Here is a 24,521-nt window from a genome sequence, read left to right on the forward strand (position 1 = left end):
CCTGTCTGGCTGCTGCTTCTGGGTTTTTTCTTCAATTTCCTTTCAGCTCCCCAAGAGCTGGCACCTCCACCCATACCCACATCTTCCACCTTACCCTCCCACCCTTGCGTCCCACCATCTGTTCCCATGTCCTGGGCATTGCTTCCCATGGTGGGCTCTGCCTCTTCTGCCTCTGGGGGTGTGGACATGCTGTCTAGCCTGCCCAGCTCCCTGTCACCAACTACTGCTAGCTGTTCTGGCCGGAGCCCCATATGATGGTGACTTCCGAGGCTCCATCACACCCACCCGAAGCCCCATTCCCTGAGTTCCTCTGCTCACCTGTGCCCTCTATACTGAGCTTACTTCCCTGGTACCAGTCTTTGCCCCCAGCATCCCACATCTGACTGAGGTCTCTCATGCCAGGACCCAGTTCAGCTCCCCAGAAGGCCGCCCTCCCCTGCTGCCCTGGCTCCGATGCCCAGACTTCCATAAGGCCTCACTTTCTCTCCCACCACCTCCTGCTGGCCTGCTGGGTCATCCCCCCATGTGTGTCTCCTCCTAAGTCCTCTGAGGACCTGTCTGAGCAGTCTCTCCCCTGACATTCGCCCATCCTGTGCCATATGATACTGGGTGCTAGGGCCTCCCTTCCTGACTCTCACCACTGGACACCTCACAGGAGGCCAGGTCAAGGCCCCTGGAGCTGTGATCCAGCAGACAGACCTAGACCCACCACTCTGTGGGGTTCTGTGGTGGGCACAGGGTTCCTGTAACAGGTGCTTAGGATGAGCATATGTGTTTAGGGAAACCAAGTGCCAGCAGCTTGTGGAGCCAGGGGCACCACATGGGCTGGTGCTCACCTCGTCACTGCCTCTCCCCGGCATGGCCAGCATCCAGTGCCCCTGACCCCTGGCCAGGACGGTGCTCCTGCAGAAGCCCATGCTCTCCAGGCGCATGGAGTCCACGACAGTGTTTCTGCCCTCCGCCAGGTCCCATAGGCACAGCTTCAGGTCCCGGCCCTGACTGCCAGACCAAGAGGAGACAGAACGTGAGCCTCCCAGGTGAGCAGATTGGGTGTCCCACCTGGACGAGCATGCCAGGGCCAGCCTGACGCCGAAGGCAGGCAAGGGACACTTTCCAGAGAGGGACCTAGAAGGCCTCGATTATCTGGCTGGGTAACTGCAGCGAAGGAAGGGCTTTGCATCCAAGATGCCTGATGCCTGACACATTCATGGGTCGTCCCAGGGGTGCACTATGAACCCAGGCCCAGGGTACCTCATGGCCCCTGCCCCAAGCCCAGCCTCCCACGCCCTTTCTGCCACTCCCTATGCTGCTCAAGCATGAGTTCACCCTCTTCCTTCTGTTTGTGAATGAACTTTGACAACCCAGCAATCCCACCCTCACGAATTCTCCCAAGTGAATTTAAAACCTATATTCACATAAAAGCCCATACACAAATGTTTACAGAAGCTCTGTTCATAACTGCCCGAGCCAAACAAGAAACAACCCTTCAACAGGAGACTGAGAAACCAGTGACGCATCCACACCACAGAATTCCACTCAGCAACAGACAGGGACAAACTGGGGCGCATGCAACCACCTGTAGGAACATCTGCTAAGTGAGGGGAGCCAGAGCTTAAAGGCCACCTTCTGTACGATTCCCCTGGTGGGGCGTTGTGTGTGTGTGTGGCGGGGGGGAGCATGATGGCATGTGGAGGACTAGGGGTACTGCCTACAGGGGGTGCACAGAGGCCCTGCAGCGTGCTGACCGCCCTGTGTGGCCCTGGGGTGGCCCTATGTGATTGTGGGCATCGTCAAGCCCACAGGACGAGTCCACAAAGAGCAGACTTTGATGTGTACACATTTAGAAAACAGCCAGGGTGTCAGGGTCCCAAGACAAACTGCAGACTATGACAAATGTATGACACAATGTGACCAAGGGGAAGGGCACCCAGGAGCCGACCTGCGGGATGTTGGAGAAGCGTGTCAACTCGATACTGAAAAGTTAAAGGAAAAACACCTTTACAAAGACACAGGACTCTAGTTGTCAGTCTGCATCCTAACCCTCAAATGGCTCAGCCTTGGCACACAGCAGGGCTGCCCACCTGTCCTTGAGGCCTTCACAGCCACTGGTGGGTGACTCCCAAGCCCACCACCTTCTACAATTACAAGGTGCTATCCCACAGGAAGAACGGACTTTTGCTCCCCATTGCTCTGGACTTACACATTCCTGTGTTACTCAGTGGGTTGTCATCTACACTTCTCATTATTTATTTTTGTGCGAAACCATCCCAGATCGGCCAATGGGACCCCCTTCAAGCTGGCTCAGGGTCCTTCTGACACGTGTCCATCAGCAAGATATTCCAGACCTAGTATCATTTCTCCAAGGGACCCTCGTTCCTTTCAGTGCAGAGAGATATTTGCAAACCAAGATCTGGATGCTGGTGTTGTTCACTGTTGTGAGGTGTTGCCGCCACCAGGCCCTCTCAGCAGACAGAGCCAGGAAATACACACACACACAGCTCACTCACACACGCAAACACCTCCCCACACACACAGACTCACACAGGCGAACATATTTCACACACGTACCTCACACATGCAAATGCCTCATACACACACTCACACATGCAAACATACCTCACATACACACAGACTCACACACGTAAACATACCTCACACACACTCAGACTCACACACACAGACTCACACACGCAAACATACCTCACACACACACATGCAAACATACCTCACACACACACACAGACTCACACCCACCCACAGACTCACACACAAACGTACCACACACACACATAGACTCGCACACGCAAACATACCTCACAGACACACACACATACACACACACACACACAAACATACCACACACACAGTCACACATGCAAGCATACCACACACACACACACACACACACACGCAAACATACCACACACACAGACTCACACGTGCAAACATACCTCACACACACAAACACGCACACTCACACATGCAAACATACACACACAAGAATTTCTGTATCTACCTTTGTGTATATATTTTCAAAATGCCACAAGTTCATGCTGATGCCCTGAGGCCTCTTCCTCCCCACCTCCTCCTTCTCAGGTTTGTGACTTCCTTCTCTGACCCATGAAAAATCTGCCTCCCATTTTTCCTCAAGATATTTACTGCCATGCTCCTCCAACAAGCTTGCTTGCATGATGCAGCCAGTCTCCCAACCTCCCCAGCCACTCTGAGACCTTGCCCCCATCACCCTGGTTCTCTGGCCACTGGGCATGCCACTCCAACATCCCTGCCTGGAAGCCACTCCCCACTACCTACCTCCTCAACTGCCCACATCACTGAACTTGGAGGGGAAATAAGGGCAGGGAGGACAAGACCACCGGGTATCCGGATGGAAACAAAGAATGCTCATCCATACCGACAGGCAATTCCAAATGAAGTGTGGGCAAAAAGAAACAAGAGTGAAGCTCCAGCCATAAGGGAAAGATAGCAGATTTGATTCCATTTCAATGGCTAACTTCTGCTCATGAAAGACACCATTAAGTGAGTGCAAACTGTAAGCCACCATGTGGAGAAGTAACTGGTGATATAAAAATATCAACCATATCCAGAATATAAAAAGAACTCTCAGTAAGAAAAAGGTAGTCAATCCAATAAAGAAATGTGCATTTAAGGAAGACTTTGTCCCAGTGGCTAACGAACGCAGAAGAGGGCTGGCTCACTAAGTGGTCAGGAAAATGCAAATGAGGCCACACCAGAAGCTCCCAGGCCCCAGGGGGCAGTGGAAGGGTGGGGTCACCTACTGCACTGGGGACAGCCTGCCACCTTCTGAGCAGCCCAACATGTGCACACCCTGTGGCCCGGACGGCCCACCTCTGGGTATAGGGTCCCACCTACAGACACGGCACACCTGGCACCAGGAGACCCAGATGGGACTCTTTCTTTTTAAGATTTTTTTTCTTCTCTTTTCTTTTCTTTTTTTTTTTAAGTAGGCTCCATGCCCAGCATGGAGCCCCATGAGGGGCTTGTGCTCACACAACCCTGAGATCAAGACCTAAGCTGAGATCAAGAGTTGGACGCTTAACTGCCACCCAGGCAACCCAGATAGGAGCCTTCCTAAGCGTCATTCTCAGCCCCAAGTGGACAACCGAGATCTCTACTGACAGTAGAATGGTAAACAATCCACATCCAGTGGAACACCACACAGGAAAAAACCCACACAATGCACTGTGTAGCATGATGGTGGATCTCACAACGTAAAGCTGAACAGAAGAAGTCATATACAGAGGAAGCTGCTCTGTATGGCTCCATTTTTTTAAGTAGAGAAAAAATTAGACATGATGACTCCATGCTTTTTGGAAATGCACATTCAGATGATACAATGAGAATAAGGTGCAAGGGGCTGCCTCCCGAGGCCAGGAGGAGGGCAGACATCATGCCCGGCAGTGTTCTGTTTCCTGACTGGAGTGGTTACCCAGGTGTCCACTCTGTAATAACACAACGGTCTGTAAACATGTTATGTGCACTTTTCTCTAAGTATGCACAATTTGCAATGAAAAAGGGAGGAAACAAATCCACCCAGGTGGCTGTCACTGGCACAGGTGTGCTCTCAGGCACGCAGGCGGCACCTAACTCTCAGCCTGGCTCCCAGCTTTCTGTCCTCTGGCCTCCCCTTGACATGAAAGTGTACCTTCCTTTCTCAAGGGCCACTTTAGAGAGACTTGGCTCCAAACACAGCTGGGTGCACGGCCTCTAGTGCAACGTAAATGCACCTGGGCATTCCAAGTACCTGCACAGTCTGTGCTGTGGACCTCCTGACCCATGGGCCTCCTGCCCAGAGCAGGACCACCGCCGTGCCATCCAGGTTGGAAGGGGAGGTACTATCAACATTTATTCCCCACACAGCATCAGGCCAGCTCAGGGAGCAGAATTCAGGGCCAGGAGTTCCCTGAGAACAACCCAAGGTATCTGGGCCCTGGAGGAGTAGGAGACCCCAAAGGGTCTAAGGCCTCAGCTAAAAACTCAAGAGGAATGTTTACAAATAGTAACTTCCAGTGCAAGTGGGGTATTTGGGCGCAACATCTATTCTGAGGATCAGGGAAAGACCACAACTGTATGGAGGGCCTTCCCTACCAACTGGAGATGGGGGCCAGCTTGGCCAGGGAGGGGGCAAGGTGCCGCAACGGCCCTGCAAGCACATACATCCGGGGCCACTGCCCTTTCGGATACCTCCAGTCTGTCAGTCACCTGCAAGCCACCTTCAGGGTGGTGGGAACGGTATGTCTGGCACAAAAGTGCTTTGAAGATGGGTGGGGCGCTGACACAGGCCTCCTCCTCTGGGGACTGGGAACCATGGTACCCAGACGTCTGGGCTCCAAATCTAGAGAAGAAACACAGACCTGTCCTGGAGGGCATTCAGGAAAGTTTCACTTAAACTTGGTAGACATAAACTCATTCTCTTACCCACCTGCCCCTTCCTGCTGCCTCTTGGCCCACCTCTCACCTGGAGTCCCCAGGCTGGTACCCCCACAAAGCTGTGGTGGCAGTGCCAGAACACAGCCCCCTCTGGGCTCTGCTGCCCGGCCTCCATCCCTCACAGCCCCTACGACACGCACAGGCTGGGCCTGCAGTGGCTTTGGCACACGCAGTTTCTTCTACCAGGAGTGCCAGATCCCACCTCGCTCTCGCCATCCCATCTCACCCTGCGCTGGTCAGCCCAAATGCCATGGACGTGGGTGCCTATGTGGCACTGTCAGTGCCCCTAGGGGTGGCCACACTCAGGGTTTGGAGCACAGCCCCAGTCAGTGGGTAGGCATTAGGTTTAGGCTTTGCACCACCCTGGTGACCAGTCCTAGCCACCTCGTGGGAAGGTGGCCACCCATCAAAGCAGCCGCTGTGACACCAGAGCCCTGGGGAAGGGAAGTTGAGGCTCCTCTAAGGAGATGCCTTGGGCTCAGCCATTGAGCCCCCAGCTCTTGCCCCTGGAGAGGCCTGCTCAGGCCAGGGAGGTGTGGGGCTGTAGACAGAGCTGCTTTCTGTGTTCATCATCTCAGTGGGCACGTGCCTGGATAGTGCAGTGGTCACAGACGCTGCAGTGATGGGCACCCAGCCCACCTACAGTCTCAGGGCAGACCAAGGGCAGAGGTCACACTGCTCCGCACTGGGAGGGGCTGCCTGGCAGCTGGGGGAAACCCCAAGAGCCTCCACTGGCAAGCTCTTGGCCCCTGGTGAAGGCCACGGCTTAACTCCTTTGGGACTGCACTCACCGCCACCAAGACCCACCTGAGGAGCTGGTGCCCTTGAGGCAATGAATGCAGCCAGGTTACGCACTGGCCCCGATGGCCGTCCAGGGTAGCAACCGCCCTCCGTGTCTGCAGGCTCCAGATGTGCACCAGCCCACTCAGGGATCTGTTCTGACAAGTGCAAGCACAGACTCAGGAAGAGGCATCAGTGGAGGACATTCCCAGCATGCTCTGTAGGGCTGGCCTGGAAACCACCCAGTTGGTGGACCAGACGTTCCGTTGTTGGGTTTTCGTTTAGGTGATGGCTGTACATGTGAACTAAGGGTAGGTAAAAGTGGCACAGTGCTCCTTTTCCAAGGATGGTGGGCAGAGAGTCCCTCAGGCAGAGTCTACTTCTCTGGAGAGGAATGGGGGAGCTCCATCGACACTGTAAACTGGATGGTGTCTATAACAGAGAGGGCATGTTCCTACCTCCTCTGACGGGGGCCGGCCCAAGGGACAGCTTGTCGAGTGGGCTCTGAAAAGCCCGAGTGATGGGCAGGCTGAGCCCTTCACTAGGACCCCCAACTGAGCGCCGGGCTCATTGCTAGCCCACCACCTTCTGAATTCACCCTGGGCTAACCCCTGAGGTTAGGTTGGGGCCACAGCTACTCACCCTGAGAGGAGCAGCGGCTGCCCCTGCCCTTCGGCTCCTCCGAAGAAATGCAGTGCATGTACTGCCGACTGGGTACCTCGGAGGACAAACCGCGGGTCTGGGGGTGGGAGCGGCGAGGCTGCCATATCGGGAGGGGGTGCAGTTACCTGGGGACCAAGGGAGGGTGTAAGTGACACACCTGTCATCCTTCAGGAAGGTAGTCAGTAGGAGCCCCCCTGGATGCTGCCCACCCCCTTCAGCCTGTCTTCCATCCTGCCTATTGGCCTCTACACTCAAATGGCATCACCGTGGTCCCAACCTATACTATCTCTGGGTGGGCACCATGGCACCCACACCCTTCTGAGGCCACTCTTACCCTCAGTGTCCTGCATAGAGCCTGCCACTGGCCTCCAGGCCTCCCTGTCCACCCACCGGCTGTAACTTCTGGCTCCCTGGACCCCACTGGCTGCAGCAGCACTGCTCTAGCCAGGGAAGACTCCTCCTCACTTGGGCTCTCCACACACCCAGTCTCATCTCTGGACCTAGCTGAATCCTGCAAATTCAGTCTCCCTCCTCCCTCACGAGGCCCATCTCCTCTCCTCCCTGCAAATGGGGCAAAGACATGCCGGGACATGCTGCCCCTTGGCCCCGCAGCAAGCTTGTGAGAACAGGGGCCATGCCGGTCTGCTCCCCCCAGACCACAGGCCTGGCCAAGCACATAGCAGCTGCTCAGCAAGTGTATACTGAAGGGATGAACCAATGGACAGACAAGAGGTGTGTGGGGTCCCTGGGCAAGGAGGACCCAAAGATGGAGAGGACCCTCTCCCTCACGTGTGCTAAAATATACCGTCTGCTGGGTCCTGAAGGCCTGCACAACCACCCTTCGAGAAGGCAGCACCCCATTTACTGTTGGTGAAACTAGGGCAGAGACTGATCTGGTGAGCTGCCCCAGGCCACTCAGACCCAGGCCTGAAGTGGCATGCTGCCACAAAGGGGCAGAGTGGTTTGGGCACTGGTGTGTGGGCAAGGGGCAAGAGACTGAGTCACCTTGCCACTCCCCTGGAGGACTGATATCACAGATGAGTGACCCTTCCTCAAATCACTGGTCCTATGTTTAAAGCCTGCTGGGGCCCACCCACCTGAAAGAAGAAGCCTCCCCGTGTCCCCGCCTGAGCCTGCCCCAGTGATGGTACAGGGGCGGTTGCTGGACCAGAAGTGACCTGCCCCAATGACCAAGGGGCAGGTCCCAGGCCAGGCTGAAGGTTGAAAGGGAAAGGCCAGGAGCAGACCGCTGGGGAACTGTAGTAACTTCATCAGGAGGGCCTCTCCTGCTGGGCTCTGAGACACTTCCCAACCTGCCCATCAGGGAGGAGGCCACCCGACCACTGCAGCAGCCACAGCCACAGCCACCAGAGGAATTGGGGCAGGGAAAAGGACAAGAGCAGAGAAGACAGCATGCCTCCAGGAGGGGGCCCTGGCCTATGCCAGAGGTTAGGGAGGGTTCTAGGCCAAGGACGGAGGAGGCCCATGCAGGAGAGGGCTGCAGGCTGAGGACAGGCAAATGAGCAGGCGCAGAGGCAAGAGAGGCATGGGTTTCTCCAGCAGATCAGTCCAGGCACTGCTTCATCCACACCCTTAACAGCGAAGCCCTGTGTACCTCCCTCCTTGAAACCATCCCAGACCCTTTCGTTCTCTCTCTCTCCCGTCAGAATAGAGCCAGGAGTAGCTTGATTAAGCAAAAGGTTCAAAACACCTAAGAAATGCCACCGTCAAGGCAGCTGGGGACTTGCAAACCAGGGGGCTCCAAGTCACCAAGGCAGCACAAGGCGGTCAGTGACCCGAGCCTCTGGAGACCACAGGAACCTGGGAAACGCTGCACAGACCCGGCAGGAGGCCATTGCCAGCACCAGGCTGGCTGAGGCCTGGCCCATGTGAGGGCTGGAAGTAGGGCTGGGGGCTGAGATCCTAATGACCCAGAGCAGAGACTACAGGGCCAGGGCCAAGAAGGGGCAGATGCTTACCCTTAATGGTGAGAGACCCCAGGAAGCCACTCTACAGCTCCATCCTGCCTTCATCGAGGGGTTTCAAAGAGAAGGAAGGGGTCCCTCGGAATGTGCCTTACAAATAGCCAAATCCTTGTTTCTTTCTTTCTTTCTTTCTTTCTTTCTTTCTTTCTTTCTTTCTGTCTTTTTTAGGGTTTTCACTCTAAAAGCCCCTCTCACCTTTGGCTGAAAACCAAATGACTCTTCTCAAACATAAGGACAGCCTCCTGTGGGCAGAAGAACCTGACCCCACACTGCTCCACAACCCATGGCCCCTGCTCTGCTGTGGGACAGGTAAGCTGCCTGGAGATGCTTCTGGGCTGGGGCCACAAACCCTGCTAGGCTACCTTCAAGCAGGTGGGCTTGGGATAAGTTCCGAGGAGCAGCTATTGGATCCTCAGAAGCTACTGACTGTCTGTGCTATGCCTGCTCTGCAAGAATAGCTGATCAGCTCCAGGATCCCAGATTTGGAAAAACCCAAGAATGGAGAACCCCGCTAATGCACATCAACCCACCAGAAAAGCCCTGGTCTCTAGGGGCTAGGGAGTGGGGAGCATTCCACCCCACAGTCCAGGCCTTGGAGTCCTACAGGCCACTTCTGTGCAGGTTCCCACGGTACAGTCCCGACTTGCACACACACCATGTTCAAGCGCGTGCTTGCGCACATGCACAGGAGGCACACACATTCACATCCACTCATATATACATACACACGCATGCACATGCATGCACATACTCACACACACATTCATAGACAGCACGGGGGCCTTGGGCAGTGCCAGCCGAAGCCCAGCCCACACTTGCCACCTGCCTGCGGCCTGATGGGAGTTTCCAGAACCTCACCAGCACAAGGCTCAGTCTGAGGTGATGAAATCAAGTTCTCCTCTATTGTTTCCCCAGAACTGCAGGGAACAAACCCGTCACGTTGTTACAACAACCAAAATGTTCAGGCCAAAATGATGCATCGGCAATTAAGGGCTCCATCATTTCAAGCAATTAAAATAAATGCTTTATTTGAAAACTAATTAATTCTAGCTACATATTTTTCCCATGACAATATCCTATGATTACTTGATTTATGACATCTAATTATTCTTTATTAATCTAATTGAGAATAATCGCGTTATCCTATCTTCCCTGGCACTGGGCCTCCCGGAGCGGAGGCCACAGCCCCTTGTGCAACACCAGTGCGTGATACCAGCCGCCCGCCGCTGCTTCGTCTCCCTGTTCTGTCACTTGTCTTTTCCTCCCAGAGGGCAAAGGAACATGAAACTCAATCCACTGAGCACAACTTCGGATTCTGCCTGCTCTTCGAGATGTCAAAGAGAGACACATTCTTTTCAAAATTAAAAAGAAAGACAATCTGACACAATTTGCGCAACTCTGACAGCCTTTCCAACTGATGTTATGAACCCCCCACTCCCCCACCCCCCTGAAAGCCCCTCAGGCCCTTGGCCCATGGATGATGACAGCGCCCCCCTACATCCCAACTTAGAAGCAGCAGTCTGGCAGGGCTTACATAGGGTCATCCACACAGAGAGGGGCCCCAGACCCTCCCTCCTGGTGTGGACAGCAGCAGGGGCAGGGGCGGGGGCAGGGTCCCATGTGGAAAGGCATCAGGGCTACATTTGGAACTTACCATCCCACAAAGCCATGTGTACCTTGGGCAGGTGCAGCAGCCACAGGGACCCAAGGACGCCCCTCCTGGGGGGTGGGGGGGTGCGCAGGAGAACACACACAACCAACCAGTGACTGGCAAACACAGAGGAGGCAGGGCCAGGGGAGAAGCTGGTACCCAAAGACCACGGGTCCCTACCTCTGTGTGCCCCACAGCCTAACCTGCAAACAGGTCCCACTCAGTCACAGAATCCTTTCCTTTTACTGCCCCAGAGCCACTGGTCCTAGAAGAAGCTTGGAATCAAAAAGAGCATGAAGTGAGCCCAAGCAGGGGAGCCACCACCCAGAGATAGATACCCATGCACTGCTCTTGCCTGTCCCCGCCAACTGGGTCCTGCCTGCTTGGGAGTATAAGGACAGGCTACACAGGATGCTGGGAGTGCCTCAAAGAGGACCCCAAGTCCTCCCACATGTGTGCCTAGAACAGCTCCAGCAGCCCCAAGAGGCACTAAGAATTCCATAACCAGCACAGACTAGGGAAGCACTACTACCTAGCAGGATAGATGCCCACAAAACAACTAAAAATGCTAATAAAATAAAAAACCAAAATCTTCAGTACATCACTAAGCTGGTAAAAACAAACAACAACAACAACAACAGAAAAAGTTTAGAACCTTCACAGGCCCAACACTTCAGTGGAATTAAACCTAGGGAGGTCTGCGGGCCCCCAGTTGGTGCCTGCCCTGAGGGCATTTGTTACATTAGTGACCCAGAATTCTGGTTCTCAAGCAAGGCCTCTGAATCGATGAAAGACAATGCTAGGGCTCTCCCAAAGTGGGCAATCTCATAGGAGTATCTCCATAAAGATGAGACCCCCACAAGGCTAAATTCTCAGTGTTAGACTGAACCAGAAGTAAACCTACAACCAGAGTTGCCAGAATAATGCCAGCTCCCAGGGTTTAGTCCTAATTTACACCACCTTGGGAGGTCCTCAAAACTTCAGTCTGTAAATGTCTCTCAGAAGGAGCCCACCTTCAACACCAGCCTGAATGAATTCATAGATAAAGCCCTATGAAATGCAAGTAACCAAAACTCATAGAAACAAAAAAGGAAACATTGCACCATGAGTGAGAGCCATGAGAAACAACAAGAGGCAGAACTAGACCTCTAGTGCACAAAGCATTCAGGCATATAAAACAGGGATATTTAATGCTCTTAAAGAAATAAAAAGAGGGAGCTAAAACTCCAAGTTGAGAGCATAAAATCACCACTCAGATTTGAAAAAAGATCCAGGCAGGTGAAAGGTTGTTGGGAAACAGGAGATCTACATTGTGCCAAGGTATTACACTACAGATTATTTACTGATCACAGAAGGAGAATGTTCCTTAACAATGGAGACATCTGGCTGTCACCACCTTCACCATGAGATCGAAGCTGGCACCGCCAATTGTAAACAAACCAGCATCACTTCTCTCCTGAGGTGATGCCAGAAGACACGGAACCATCCCTGTACATCTGTGCCAACAACCTGCAGAAAACAATCAGATACATCTAGATTATGGGATACTGGGCAAGATAACTAGCTCAGACTTATCATAAAGGTCAAGATCAAGAGAAAAAACAAGAGCAAAAAGCAGGGTGAGTGTTCTAAATTGAGAGACTAGAGGCATCATGACCAAATCTAACAGGTGAACCTTGATTAGACTCTAGATCAAAAAAGGTGGGGGCTATCAAGGACATTTTGGTGACAAATGGGAAAATGCGAATATGGACTACAGATAATATGGAATTATTGTTAATTTTCTTGGGCAGCAGGACAGTGGTATTTTATGGAGAAGAATGTCCTTATTCTCAGGCAATGGTGTTGCAAGGGTGAAACATCATGATGTCTGCACATTGTTTTCTTTTTTTTTTTTTTAATTTTTTTTTTTAACGTTTATTTATTTTTGAGACACAGAGAGACAAAGCATGAATGGGTGAGGGTCAGAGAGAGAGGGAGACACAGAATCTGAAACAGGCTCCAGGCTCTGAGCGGTCAGCACAGAGCCCGACGCGGGGCTTGAACTCACGGACCGCGAGATCATGACCTGAGCCGAAGTCGGCCACTCAACCGACTGAGCCACCCAGGCGCCCCTGCACATTGTTTTCAAATGTGGCAACATGTTAACAAGTGGTGAACACAAGTGAAGAGTATGCAAGCATTTACTCTGCTACACTTGCAGCTCTTCTGTAGGTTTACAATTATAAAAGCACTCTAGATGAGGGGAAGGAAGATAAATCTGCCCTGGACTCATAACCAGAATAAGGAACACATAGATCAAGAAGAAAGCAAACAGCAAAAAGGAAAGTAAGCGAAAGAATTTGAATAGATATTTCATAAGAAACATAAATGGCTAATAAACATATGAAAGAGATGTTTAACCTAATCTTGGAAATGCTTGTCAAAACCAGTGTGATAGAATTACACTCCTAGCAGATTAGCAAAAAATTAAACAATCTGTCAAATATTGACTACAATGTGGGACAACTAGCAACCTTTACCATGCTACCGGCAGCATAAATTGAAAGAATCACTTTGGAAAACAATCTGGGATTAGTTTGCACACCTTATGATGTAACAGTCCCCTTTCTTAGATAAACACACTAAAGAAATTCTCACATGTGTACAAGGAGAGATTTGTAGAAGAATGTTCATAGCAATATTATGCATGTTAATAAAAACTAGAAACAACTCAAATGGCCCTCAACTGCAGAACAGGATAGAATTGATATATTCATACAATAGACTGTTCCACAAAATTGAAACTGTATAAACTCAGTCTCACATGGATGAAACTCAAAATCCTAATTCTCATCAAGAGACATTAAGGGTGTAAAAAAATGAGGCTATAGACAGGGAGAAAATATTCATGACACGTATATCTGATGAAAAACCATACTCAGATTATAAAGTTAATAAGCAAAAAATTATAGTGATTCTAAAAGGCTAAAATTAGAGATGGACAAAGGTATTTCAGGTAAAAGAAACTATAAAAAAAAGCAGGAGTTGAAATACAGATGTCAACAAAGTTGAATTTTAGCTGAAAAGCATTAGAATTGACAAACCCAGATACTTTACAATACTAAAAGCTGCAATTCACAATGAATATATGATAGCTGCGAATATCTATGTGCTAAACAACAGAAACACCACCTTTATAAAACAGAAACTACAGGAAATGTAAAGAGTCACAGAAAAAACTCATCAATAATTGGAAAACATGATATACTACTACTCTCAGTACAAGTCATTATCAAGTAGATGATAGTAAGTAAGGAGATAGAAGACTCCATGAGGTAAATATTATGGATCCATATGGAACTTTACACTCTACTAACAGAGACTACATCTTTTTCTTAAGTGCACATGAACATGTGTAAAAATTGTATATTGGGTCACAAAGAAAATACCAGTAATTTCCATTAAAAAGAAATATTATAAACATATACTATAACCACAGCACAGTTAAACTAGAAATTAACAAAACAAAAACTAAAGTGTCCTCCCAACTAAAAATTTAAAACCATTTATTAAACTTGGGGCGCCTGGGTGGCTCAGTCGGTTGAGCATCCGACTTTGGCTCAGGTCATGATCTCGCAGTTTGTGAGTTCGAGCCTCGCATCAGGCTCTGTGCTGACAGCTCAGAGCCTGGAGCCTGCTTCTGATTCTGTGTCCCCCTCTCTCTCCACCCCTCCCCTGCTTGTGCTCTGTCTCTCTCTGTCTTTCAAAAATGAATAAACATAAAAATTTTTTTTAAACATTTATTAAACAATAGATTTTAGGTAAAGGGGGAAGTACTTAATCCACAAATTTTAAAAATGACAATGAAAAACACTATAAACCAGAATTCGTGAGATATATTTAAAGCTTTGACCAGAGGGAAAGTAGAGACCAGTATCACTTAGGAATATCATGCAAAAATAGTAAAATATTAGCAAACAAAATATAACATCAAATTAAAGAAATAATACATGATGACCAAGTGGAATTTATCCTTGAAATGCAAGGTTAGCTCAATTAGAAAATCCATTAATGTCATACAACATATTAATAAATCAGTGAGAAAAATCATATAATTATCTCCATAGATGCTAAAAAAAAGCCTTTGACAGTATTCAATACCCATTTAAAAAAAATTTTTTTTTAACGTTTATTTTTATTTTTGAGACAGAGAGAGACAGAGCATGAACGGGGAGGGTCAGAAAGAGGGAGAGACAGAATCTGAAACAGGCTCCAGGCTCTGAGCTGTCAGCACAGAGCCCGACGCGGGGCTCGAACTCACGGACCACAAGATCACCACCTGAGCCGAAGTCGGCTGCCCAACCGACTGAGCCACCCAGGCGCCCCTCAATACCCATTTTTTATTAAAACATCTAACCAAATAGAAACTGACTAAAAATGACTAAAATACACACACACACACACACACACACACACACACACACACAATCCCCTCCTTAGTTCTACAGACATTACTTTACGAAGGAATACTGGAGGTATTTCCTCTAAGATCAGAATACCCAACATCTATACTACTATTCAACACTGCACTGGAGGTTTAAACCAATGCAATTAAATAAGAAAAATCAATTAAAGGCATATGACTTAGAAAAGAAAACATTAAATTATTTTCCAGATAACATGATGATATATACATGAGAACCTTAGATAATCAAACATAAAATAGAGTCAAACAGTAAAAAAAAAAAAAAAAACTTTACTATGGTAGCAGGAAAAAAACTAACAAAGAGAACTCAAATAGCTTCCTTATGCCCAAACAGTAACCTGTTAAAGAAAAGTCCATTCATAATACCAACTTAGAAGATAAAATACCTAATAAACTTAAAATTTTTTCCATGTCGAAAGAGATAAAATTCTAATATTTCTAAAGTATACAGAAATCTTTGGGGCACCTGAGGGCTCAGTTGGGTAAGTGTCAAACTCTTGATTTCAGCTCAGGTGATGATCTCAAGATCATGAGATCAAGCCCTGAGTCAGGCTCCATGCTAGGTGTAGAGCCTGCTTCAGATTCTCTCTCCCTATGGCCCTCCCTTGCTCTCTCAAAAAATAAAATAAGATAAAATACATAGAAATCTTCAAAATTAAGTAAAGTCCAAAGACCAAATAGGCAAAAGACATGAATTCACATACACAAGAAATGAAAATGGCCCTTAAACATATAAAAAGATGCTTAACATCACTCATGCAGAAATGTAAATTGGAACTACTTTGACAGATTCTGGCCAGGAAGCAATAAGCTCACTACAGGCTTTCTCTCTCTGGCTGACCGCAACTATAAAAACTCCAGACAAAATATGAAGAGCAATTACCTAAAAATTTTGAAAAGTGAACAATAGCAGACAGACCTTGGAGGCAAAACCTTGGAGAAGTGACCTGTATGGGGATGAGTTTTCTGTTTTTATTATTATGTCTTGAGGCACTGCCTTGAGGATAGGCCCAGCTTGCATAGCTGCCATGCAGCAGTGGCTAAAACTTAGACTAACAACTTTACAAAGAGTTTAAAGAATGTGAGAGGAAATCCCTGATGGTTTGTTTTCTCTCTCAGCACTGCCCCAAGAATGGGCCCCAGACATAGAACTGTGTGGGAGAAATGACTCTGAGAGAAACTTCTGTCTTTTTGGCCAGAGAGAGAATCCTGCAGGATGGAGTGTGAGTGGGGGGCAGGGGAGGGAGGGAGAATTGCAGAGAGGAAAGAGCTAAAGGAAAAGGTCTCTCAATTCTGTGAATGAACCCACAAAAGTCCCAGGCTCACTGCTGAGATTCATAAGCCTGGGACGGACCCAAAGGAACATCTTAAAAGGTTTGAAAATTGAAAAGAGATTAAAACCATAGCCCACAAAGGGCAAGACAGAACTGTGTGGCAATTCTAACTGGATTGACTGCCTGCTAATACAAAACTCAACATTCTCCAGAGGGCCCAAAGTAATACTCAACCAGGACATGTCTAGGATACAATACAAAATTATTCAACATACCATGAACTAGGAAATGAGACCAGTTCTCATGGGAAAAGACAACTTACAGATGCCTACCTTGAGACGATTCAGATGTTGGGAGTATCATTAAGGATTCTAAAGCAACTTTTAGGATTATGCTCCATACAGCAAAGGTAAACACACTTGAAATGAACAGAAGCAAAGTTCTCAACAGAGAAATAGAAATCAATTTTTTTAGGGCACCTGGGTGGCTCAGTCAGTTAAGCGTCCAGCTCTTGATTTCAGCTCAGGTCATGATCTCACGGTGTGTGGGACTGATCCCTGTGCTGGGCTCCACACTGACAGAGCAGAGCCTGCTTGGGATTCTCTCTTTCCTTTCTCTCTGCCCCTCCCCTGGCTTGCATGCACGCTCTCTCCTTCTCTTAAAATAAATAAATAAACATTTTTAAAAAGGTAGTTTTTTTTTAAAGGAAATGTCCAAACCAAATAATACAATAATCTGAAACAAAAAAATTCAATATGGAATGGGAGATGACAAAGGAAAGAGCCAATGAACATGAAGATTGATTAATAGAAATTATCCAGTATGAAGACAGAAAAGAAAAAGATTGAAATAAACGATTAGAGCCTCAGTGACTTGTGAAATAACTGTAAAAGGTCTGACATTTGTGTCACTGAAGTCTGAGAAGAAGAGAAAGAAATGGAGCAGGAAAATTACTTGAATAAATCACTGCCTGAAATTTTACAAATTTGGGAAAAGACAACAATTTATAGATCTAAGGACTCAATGAACCATAAGCAGGATAAAAACTACATTCAAACACATCATAATTAAACTGTTGAAAATAATAAAGAAAAATAACTCAACATTGATGACACATACATAGGGAAATAATAATCTGAATTAGTGTGGATTTCTCATCAGTAACCACAGAAGCCAGGAGACGGTGGGGTGTCTTTAAAGTATTAAAAGGAAAAAAAAAACCCCTCTATATCCAGTAAATTCTCTTTTGGGAATGAAGGCAAAAATATTCTCAGATGAAGGAAAACGAAGAGAATTTCTCACCAGCAGATATAGACTAAAAGAAATACTAAATGAGGTTCTACAGCTCAAAAACAATGAGAACCAGAAAGAAATATGGGCCTTCGAGGAGGCAGAGGAAGACAAACAGTAAATATCTGGGTAAATATAAAAGCAAAATTTCACCCCTTAAGTGAACATGTATATTACTAAAATAACACTGTCTGGTGGGGTTTTCAGTATGACAGCTATCACATGAAAGCAGGAGAGTAAGAGGACCTATGTGATTGCAAGGCTTCGATATTTTACTTGAAATGAAAAAAAAATTAACTCTAAGAAGACTGTGAAAGGTTGAGAATGTACGCTGCAATCTCCAGAGCAACCATTAAAAACATAGTATATAATACAAAGAGATACAGCCAAAGCCAATAGAAAAATTTAAACAAGAGTATTTGAAAATATTTAAATAATTCATAAGGAAACAAGAAAGAGGGAGAGGGGAACCAAAAAACTAGAGGAAAAAGAGAAAATAACAAAACGGTAGACCAAAATACAATCATATCAATGATTATAATAAATATAAATGCTCTCAACATGTTAATTATAAGATCCAACAATGATAAGCTATTTAAAAAAAGATCCAACTATAAGTTATCTGGCAGAAACCCACCTTAAATATAAAAACACAGATTAAAAGTAAAGATGAAAGAGAATTACTATATGTACAATAAGAGAAAGTTGGTTGGAGAAAATATGTTAATATCATGGAAAGTAGACCTCAGAGAAAGGAATATTATTAGGGATAAGGATACATAAAAATAAAAGGTATCAATTCATCAAGAAGATACTAAGAGTGCTAAATATGTACTCAGTTAATGACAGAATTTCAAAATGCATGAAGGAAAACTGATGCAACTGAAAGCAGAAATAAACAAATATGTAATTATAGCTGGAGACTTAAACACGTCCTTAGTAATTAGCTGAATAAGTGGCCAAAAAGTCATACAGAACCCTGACTAATACTATCTACCTACGTGACCTAGTTGACATTAACAGAACACTCTATCCAACAGAAAAACACATTCTTCACAAATGCACATGCAATATTCATCAAGATAGACCATATCCCAGATCATAAAACAAAACCTTAAAAAATGAAGAAGAAACAAAAGCATACAAAATATATTCTCTAACGTTATGGAATTAAGCTGGAAATCAATAGTGGAAAGGTAAATGGAAAATCTCCACATATTTGGGAAATGAATAATACACTTTTAAATAACCAATTTGTCCAAGAAGTAGTCAAGAGAAATTAGAAAGCATTTTGCATGCAATAAAAATGAAAACCAAAATAGTCAAAATTTGTAGGTTGCAGCTAAAGTGAGGCATGGAGGAAAATTTATAGCATTAAATGTCTACATATGGGGTGCCTGGCTGGCTCAGTTGGTAGAGCATGAGACTTTTGACCTCAGGGTCATGAGTTCAAGCCCCATGCTGGGTGTAGAGATCACTTTATAAAAACGCCCACATTAGAAAGAAAGAAAGGTCTCAAATCAATGACCCAGTGTGCACCTTAAGAAACTAGAGGGGCGCCTGGGTGGCGCAGTCGGTTAAGTGCCCGACTTCAGCCAGGTCACGATCTCGCGGTCCGTGAGTTCGAGCCCCGCGTCAGGCTCTGGGCTGATGGCTCGGAGCCTGGAGCCTGTTTCCGATTCTGTGTCTCCCTCTCTCTCTGCCCCTCCCCCGTTCATGCTCTGTCTCTCTCTGTCCCAAAAATAAATAAAAAACGTTGAAAAAAAAAAAAATTAAAAAAAAAAAAAAAAAAAAAGAAACTAGAGAAAGAGGCTCAAAATAAGCCCCAAAGCAAACCAAAGGGAAGAAAATAGTAAGGATAGAGCAGAAACGAATACAACAGAGAATAGTAAAGCAACAGAGAAAAATCAACAAAATCAGAGATTGGCTCTTTATTTTATTTATTTAATTTTATTTTAGAGAGAGAGAGAGCACATGAGTGGGGGAGAGGGGCAGAGGGAGAGAGAGAATCTTAAGTAGGCTCCAATGCTCAGTACAAAGTCCAACTCAGGGCTCAATCCCACAACCCTGGGATCATGACTTGAGCTGAAATCAAGGGTCAGATGCTCAACCGACTGAGCCACCCAGGTGCCCTGAGATTGGTTCTTTAAAAAAGATTCATAAAATTGATAAATCTCTATCTAGACTGACAACCACAAAAAAGGGGGAAAGAAACAAACTATCCTCACGAAAGAAGGATTATCACTCGAGACACCGACACACCACCAACATTAAAAGGGCAGTAAGGAAATGCTATAAACAACTCAATGCACAAAAACTCAACAACTTAGATGAAATGGAACTTAGGGCCACAAACTACTAAAATGGCTACAATAAAGAAGAAAATCTGACAAAACAAAGTACATTAGAAAAAGTACATGTGGTACCACATGCAAAGTGGTACCAGCATTCTGGAAAACAGGTAGTTTCTGACAAAATGAAATATACGTGTATCATATTCCTGGCAATCCTACCCCTAGGTGTTTACTTTACAGAAATGAAAACTTATGTGCAAAGAAAAGCCTGCACATGAATGTTTATAGCAGCTCTGTTCATACTGCCCCAGAGGACCATCCATGGGTGAACAGAATACTCTTGAGCAATAATAAGGAACAAACTATTGAAAAACACAACTAAACGGATGGCTCTCCAGAGAATTATGGTGAGTGAAAGGTTAAATATGGCATGAGCCTAGTTATATGGCATTCCAGAAAAGGCCCAACAAGGTAGAGAGCACAGATGGGCAGTGGCTAGGGGCCAAGGGTGGGGAGATAGGCTGACTACCGAGGGGGAGCAGGAGGAAAGTTCTGAGGTAATGGATCAGTTTCCATGTCAGGATTGTGGACGTGCTGGTGTGTGCAGGTGTTACTACTCACTGTAAGTACATTTCATAATAATGATCATATTAATAACAGATACTTAGGAGTTCAATCTGATATAATAAAAGGACTGAAGAAATAGACAAACAGGAGAGAGCAGACAAATCTTGCATGCAGGAAAATTCCAAATAATTTGTATGGATATTCCGCCCTCAAGGATGTGGAACAGAATTCCCACCCCTGATGCAGGGGCTGCGCATACTGACTGCCTTCCTAAGAGGACAGTCTGCAAAGGGAGAGAAAAGAATAACTTTAACAGAAAGGAAACCTGACAACCACTACCTCGGCCAGGTGACCAAGGTCAACATCAACAGTGATGTCATTTTGACAACATGTACCATTAATATGTGATGAGACGGCACTTTACCTTTGAGGTCTGGCTCCCAGAAACCCACAACCCATCTAACTGTGAAAAAAACACATGACATATCCTAGCTGAGGAACATTCTACAAAAGACCCAACTGGTACCCCACAAAATTGTCAAGGCAATAATAAAAATAAGGAAAGTCTAAGAAACTGTCACAGGCCAGAGGAGACTAAGGACACATGACAACTAAATGTAATGTGCTGTCCTGGATAGGATCCTGGGACAGAAACAGGACATTAGGTAAAAACTCAAAATATCTGAGTAAATTGGGACTTAAGTCCATAATGATGTACCAATATTGGGTCATTACTATGACAAATGTACCATGCTAATAATGTAAGATGTTAATAAGAAGAGAACAGGGCTCAAGCATGCACTAGGTCACTGCTCTTGGCCATTTTCTGGAACGTTATTTTTTTTTTAATATAACATATTTGACAATATTGTGCTGCTTTTTCTTTTTTTTTCTTTTTTTTTAATTTTATTTATTTTTGGGACAGAGAGAGACAGAGCATGAATGGGGGAGGGGCAGAGAGAGAGGGAGACACAGAATCGGAAACAGGCTCCAGGCTCCGAGCCATCAGCCCAGAGCCTGACGCGGGGCTCGAACTCACGGACCGCGAGATCGTGACCTGGCTGAAGTCGGACGCTTAACCGACCGCGCCACCCAGGCGCCCCTGTGCTGCTTTTTCTTGAGCTACAATTGATTTGATTTACCACTAACATGCTATGAAAATCCAGTTTCCTGCTTAGACTTTTCTGGCTTATAGCCAATTTCTATCTAATTCTACTCAGGTGACTCTAAACAGATTTAATGCCAATTTTTAAGTGTTTATCCCATTTAAAATAATACACCATCTTATTATGGTGCCCTAATAGATTTAAATTCATTTAGTGTCCCTAATATAAGGTAGGCAGTATTCACTTAAGGAAATTAGCCGATGACTGTTACCATCAGCAGCAGCAGCAGCACCATGGTTACTTCTAGAAGCAGAGTAGCATGCCAGGGAAAGAAGACAGCTCTCCACCAGGCTGACCAACTCATTCTCTCCTTGAAGTACACAGCCATCCTAGTGGGAAGCTTCTGAATTGGCTGTTCCTTCAGGCTGCAGGAACAGAGACCCACTCACTTTATACTTCCCAGGCTACACCTGGAACCAGAAAGATGCTCTCTGGACAGGCCCATCCTGAGTGCTGCCTTGTCACCCTCCCACCTTCCTGATCAGGACAGACTATAGCAAGAATCCCAGAACTGGCCCCTCGAAGCCACATCACAGACACAGTGATCTGGGCGTTCTAGGCCAGGTCACTGGGAAACTTCCCAGGGCTGCTGCTTCATACCAGGGAAGTGGGGTTCTGACCACTGCCATCCACAGTCTTTGAAATGTAGGGAGTCCCAGGGGAGTCAGCACGTCCACATAAGGGCATCAGAAGCCAGCCTACAACTTGGGATAACCCCTTTTCAAGTGGTCACCCTATTGCTGAGTCTCCTGGGGGTCAATATCTCTCCACGGCGTTGGCTCACCACTCCAGCCAGGGGAGGGGGCAGCCCACTGAATGATGCCCAGGCCCCAGAGGGGTGATCCTGCCATAAAGAAGGCCAAGGGCACAGTCCCTTCCAGAGAGCCCAGACCTGCCCAAGTCAGCTTTAGGAAAGCATGTCCAGAGGAGACAAGGGAAGGAGCAATTCTGCTGGGATAGTAAGATCTCTATCCCATTACATACAGCTCATGGCCACAAAGAACTGGACACACTCCCTGGGCCAAAGAAAGCATGCTGCACCTCCCTGCTTGGGCCCCATGGGCTGCCAGGCACAGGCCCAGCCTAGAAGGGACCTGGGTGGGTTGGGCCAGCCCCGGCACCAACCCAGCCTGCACCCACAGCAACCCTCCCCGGCCCCGAGCCAGGGAAGCAGGTTTGCTGGGGTAACTCAGACTTCACAAAGAAACCATTTCTGGAATGGGGCTCCGTTTGGCTATTCGGAGTCAAAGGCGCACTTCATAGCTTCTTTCCAAACCCTATGCATTGTCAGGGCCCTTTCCCCTTTGAAGCCCCGGTGAGTGATTGAAGCGTCTACTTTCTGAGGGGCAGATAGCACCGGGCTGGTAATCTGACTCTAAGCCTGGGGATAAAGGTAGTTTGTTTCCTCTCAGCCCGTCTGTCAACACCTCCTCAGTAATTAGCCCTAATTATTACCAAGGGCCAGCCTCCCATTCGGTTATTAAATCAGAAATAGTATCGTGGCCGGGCATCTGTCAACGCCCGACTGGCGACCTTGGATTCATTGAATCCTCTGTCAGTATCCGTGGCTTCAAAGATGCAGATCCTGGGGAGGGGTTCCGGGGACTCAGTGCGGCCAGCCCTGCCTGGGAGGGAGAGTTGAGGGGAGGGAGGACACAGCCACGAATAGCCCTGGCCTCGGAGTCCAGGGGGAGGTGGGAGCCAGGCACCATCCCTGCACCCTCCTTCTCCCTGGGCAGCAAGTGCACACCGCAAACATGGCCATCTCCACCTCCCCAGGCGACTGAGGGAACACTGTGTGTATGGTGTGGGGGTAGGGGGGTGTAAGGCATGCCCTCCAGCAGCCCTTCCCCTAGGGGACCAAAAACCAGTCCCAGGCCTGCTTGCCTCTGGCATAGCCATCTCCCAGGAGCAGCAGGTGGTGGTGGCCTGAGGCCCGGCAGGGTCCTGTGCTGGCTTTTTTCTTGAATGCACAGGTAAAACAGCCAAGCCCTGGGGCCAGGAACCCCCTCTGAGCTTCAAGTACAGCCAGGACATCTCCCCATGGACCAGAAAGTCCACAAACAAGATCTGGGGGACAGCTGTAGAAACAGGCTTCTGTGGTAGAGTCAAGGGTGCTGCACTCCTGAAGGCCCCGGGGAGATACACTGACAGCCACCTCCATCCTTTGCCTGAAGCTTCTCGTTCTGTCCAAAAGCAGCAAGTCACTTGCTCCATAACTTGGAAACCTTCTGCTCCCACAGAGCTCAGGCATTCCTGGCTCCTCGGAGGGGGAAGATTTACCCCCTCAGGCAGGAGTATGCCAGGTCCCATGGGAGCTCCTTGCCTGCAGTCAACCACAGCAGTGTCCCACACTGTGTCTGGACATTCACCACTCCCCTCCCCCCAGGTCCGCAAGCACCCCTTCTGGAAGGGCCCCACCGTGTTTGGAGGAGAAGGCAACAGAAGCCAAGTTACAGCCACATCCCGTGGGACCTGGCTCCTCTGCTGGGGGCAAGGCCCACGTGGTATGATGGGTGACCAGGTAGAGGTGAGCATGACCCTCCCACCAGTGTGCATGTTCTCCCCTGCCACAGCACAGCCAAGTCCCTGCTGGGTGCTCTGCCAGTGCTCCCACACTGGCAGGGCCAGGCTGGGCTGGCTGGGGCAGCAGGAGTGAGCTTTATGGACAAAGGCACAGTGATACCTGACAGACTAGCAGCTGCAGCATATGAGGTGTGAACGACCAGTGTGCCCCAAGGCCAGGAGAGGCTTCCTGAGGCCGGGCCACTGAGGCCAGCAGTTGCACACTTCTCCTTGGGACCGAGAGACAGGCCAATCTTGCTGGACCGAAAGGAAACGCCAGGGAGGGTGGCTGAGGGGCTGCAGGGCAGGCAGGCTGGGCAGGCAAGGCCGCTCCATAAACAGGCACCTC

The 24,521-nt window shown here is 47.9% G+C and overlaps 1 protein-coding gene and 1 non-coding gene across 3 annotated transcripts in view; one reads left to right on the forward strand and one right to left on the reverse strand.

The window, feature by feature from the left end:
• Positions 1 to 24,521, reverse strand: part of GNB1L (G protein subunit beta 1 like) — a 68,968-nt gene that overhangs the window by 34,371 nt on the left and 10,076 nt on the right. For both annotated transcript variants that reach the window (XR_007455476.1, XM_049620578.1), the window contains exons 2-4: positions 6,892 to 7,037; positions 6,277 to 6,402; positions 837 to 999 (exon numbers count right to left, since the gene is read on the reverse strand). Coding sequence is in view for 1 of the 2 variants with exons in the window: in XM_049620578.1 (XP_049476535.1) it covers positions 837 to 999; positions 6,277 to 6,402; positions 6,892 to 7,016 (414 nt within the window). In the remaining variant the exon portion in view is untranslated. The remainder of the gene's footprint in view (positions 1 to 836; positions 1,000 to 6,276; positions 6,403 to 6,891; positions 7,038 to 24,521) is intronic.
• On the forward strand, positions 18,976 to 19,048 carry TRNAK-UUU (transfer RNA lysine (anticodon UUU)). The gene has a single exon. It is a non-coding gene; the product is annotated as a tRNA-Lys (tRNA).

This window comes from Panthera uncia (assembly GCF_023721935.1).
Source record: "Panthera uncia isolate 11264 chromosome D3 unlocalized genomic scaffold, Puncia_PCG_1.0 HiC_scaffold_8, whole genome shotgun sequence".
In the NCBI taxonomy this organism is placed as follows: Eukaryota; Metazoa; Chordata; class Mammalia; order Carnivora; family Felidae; genus Panthera; species Panthera uncia.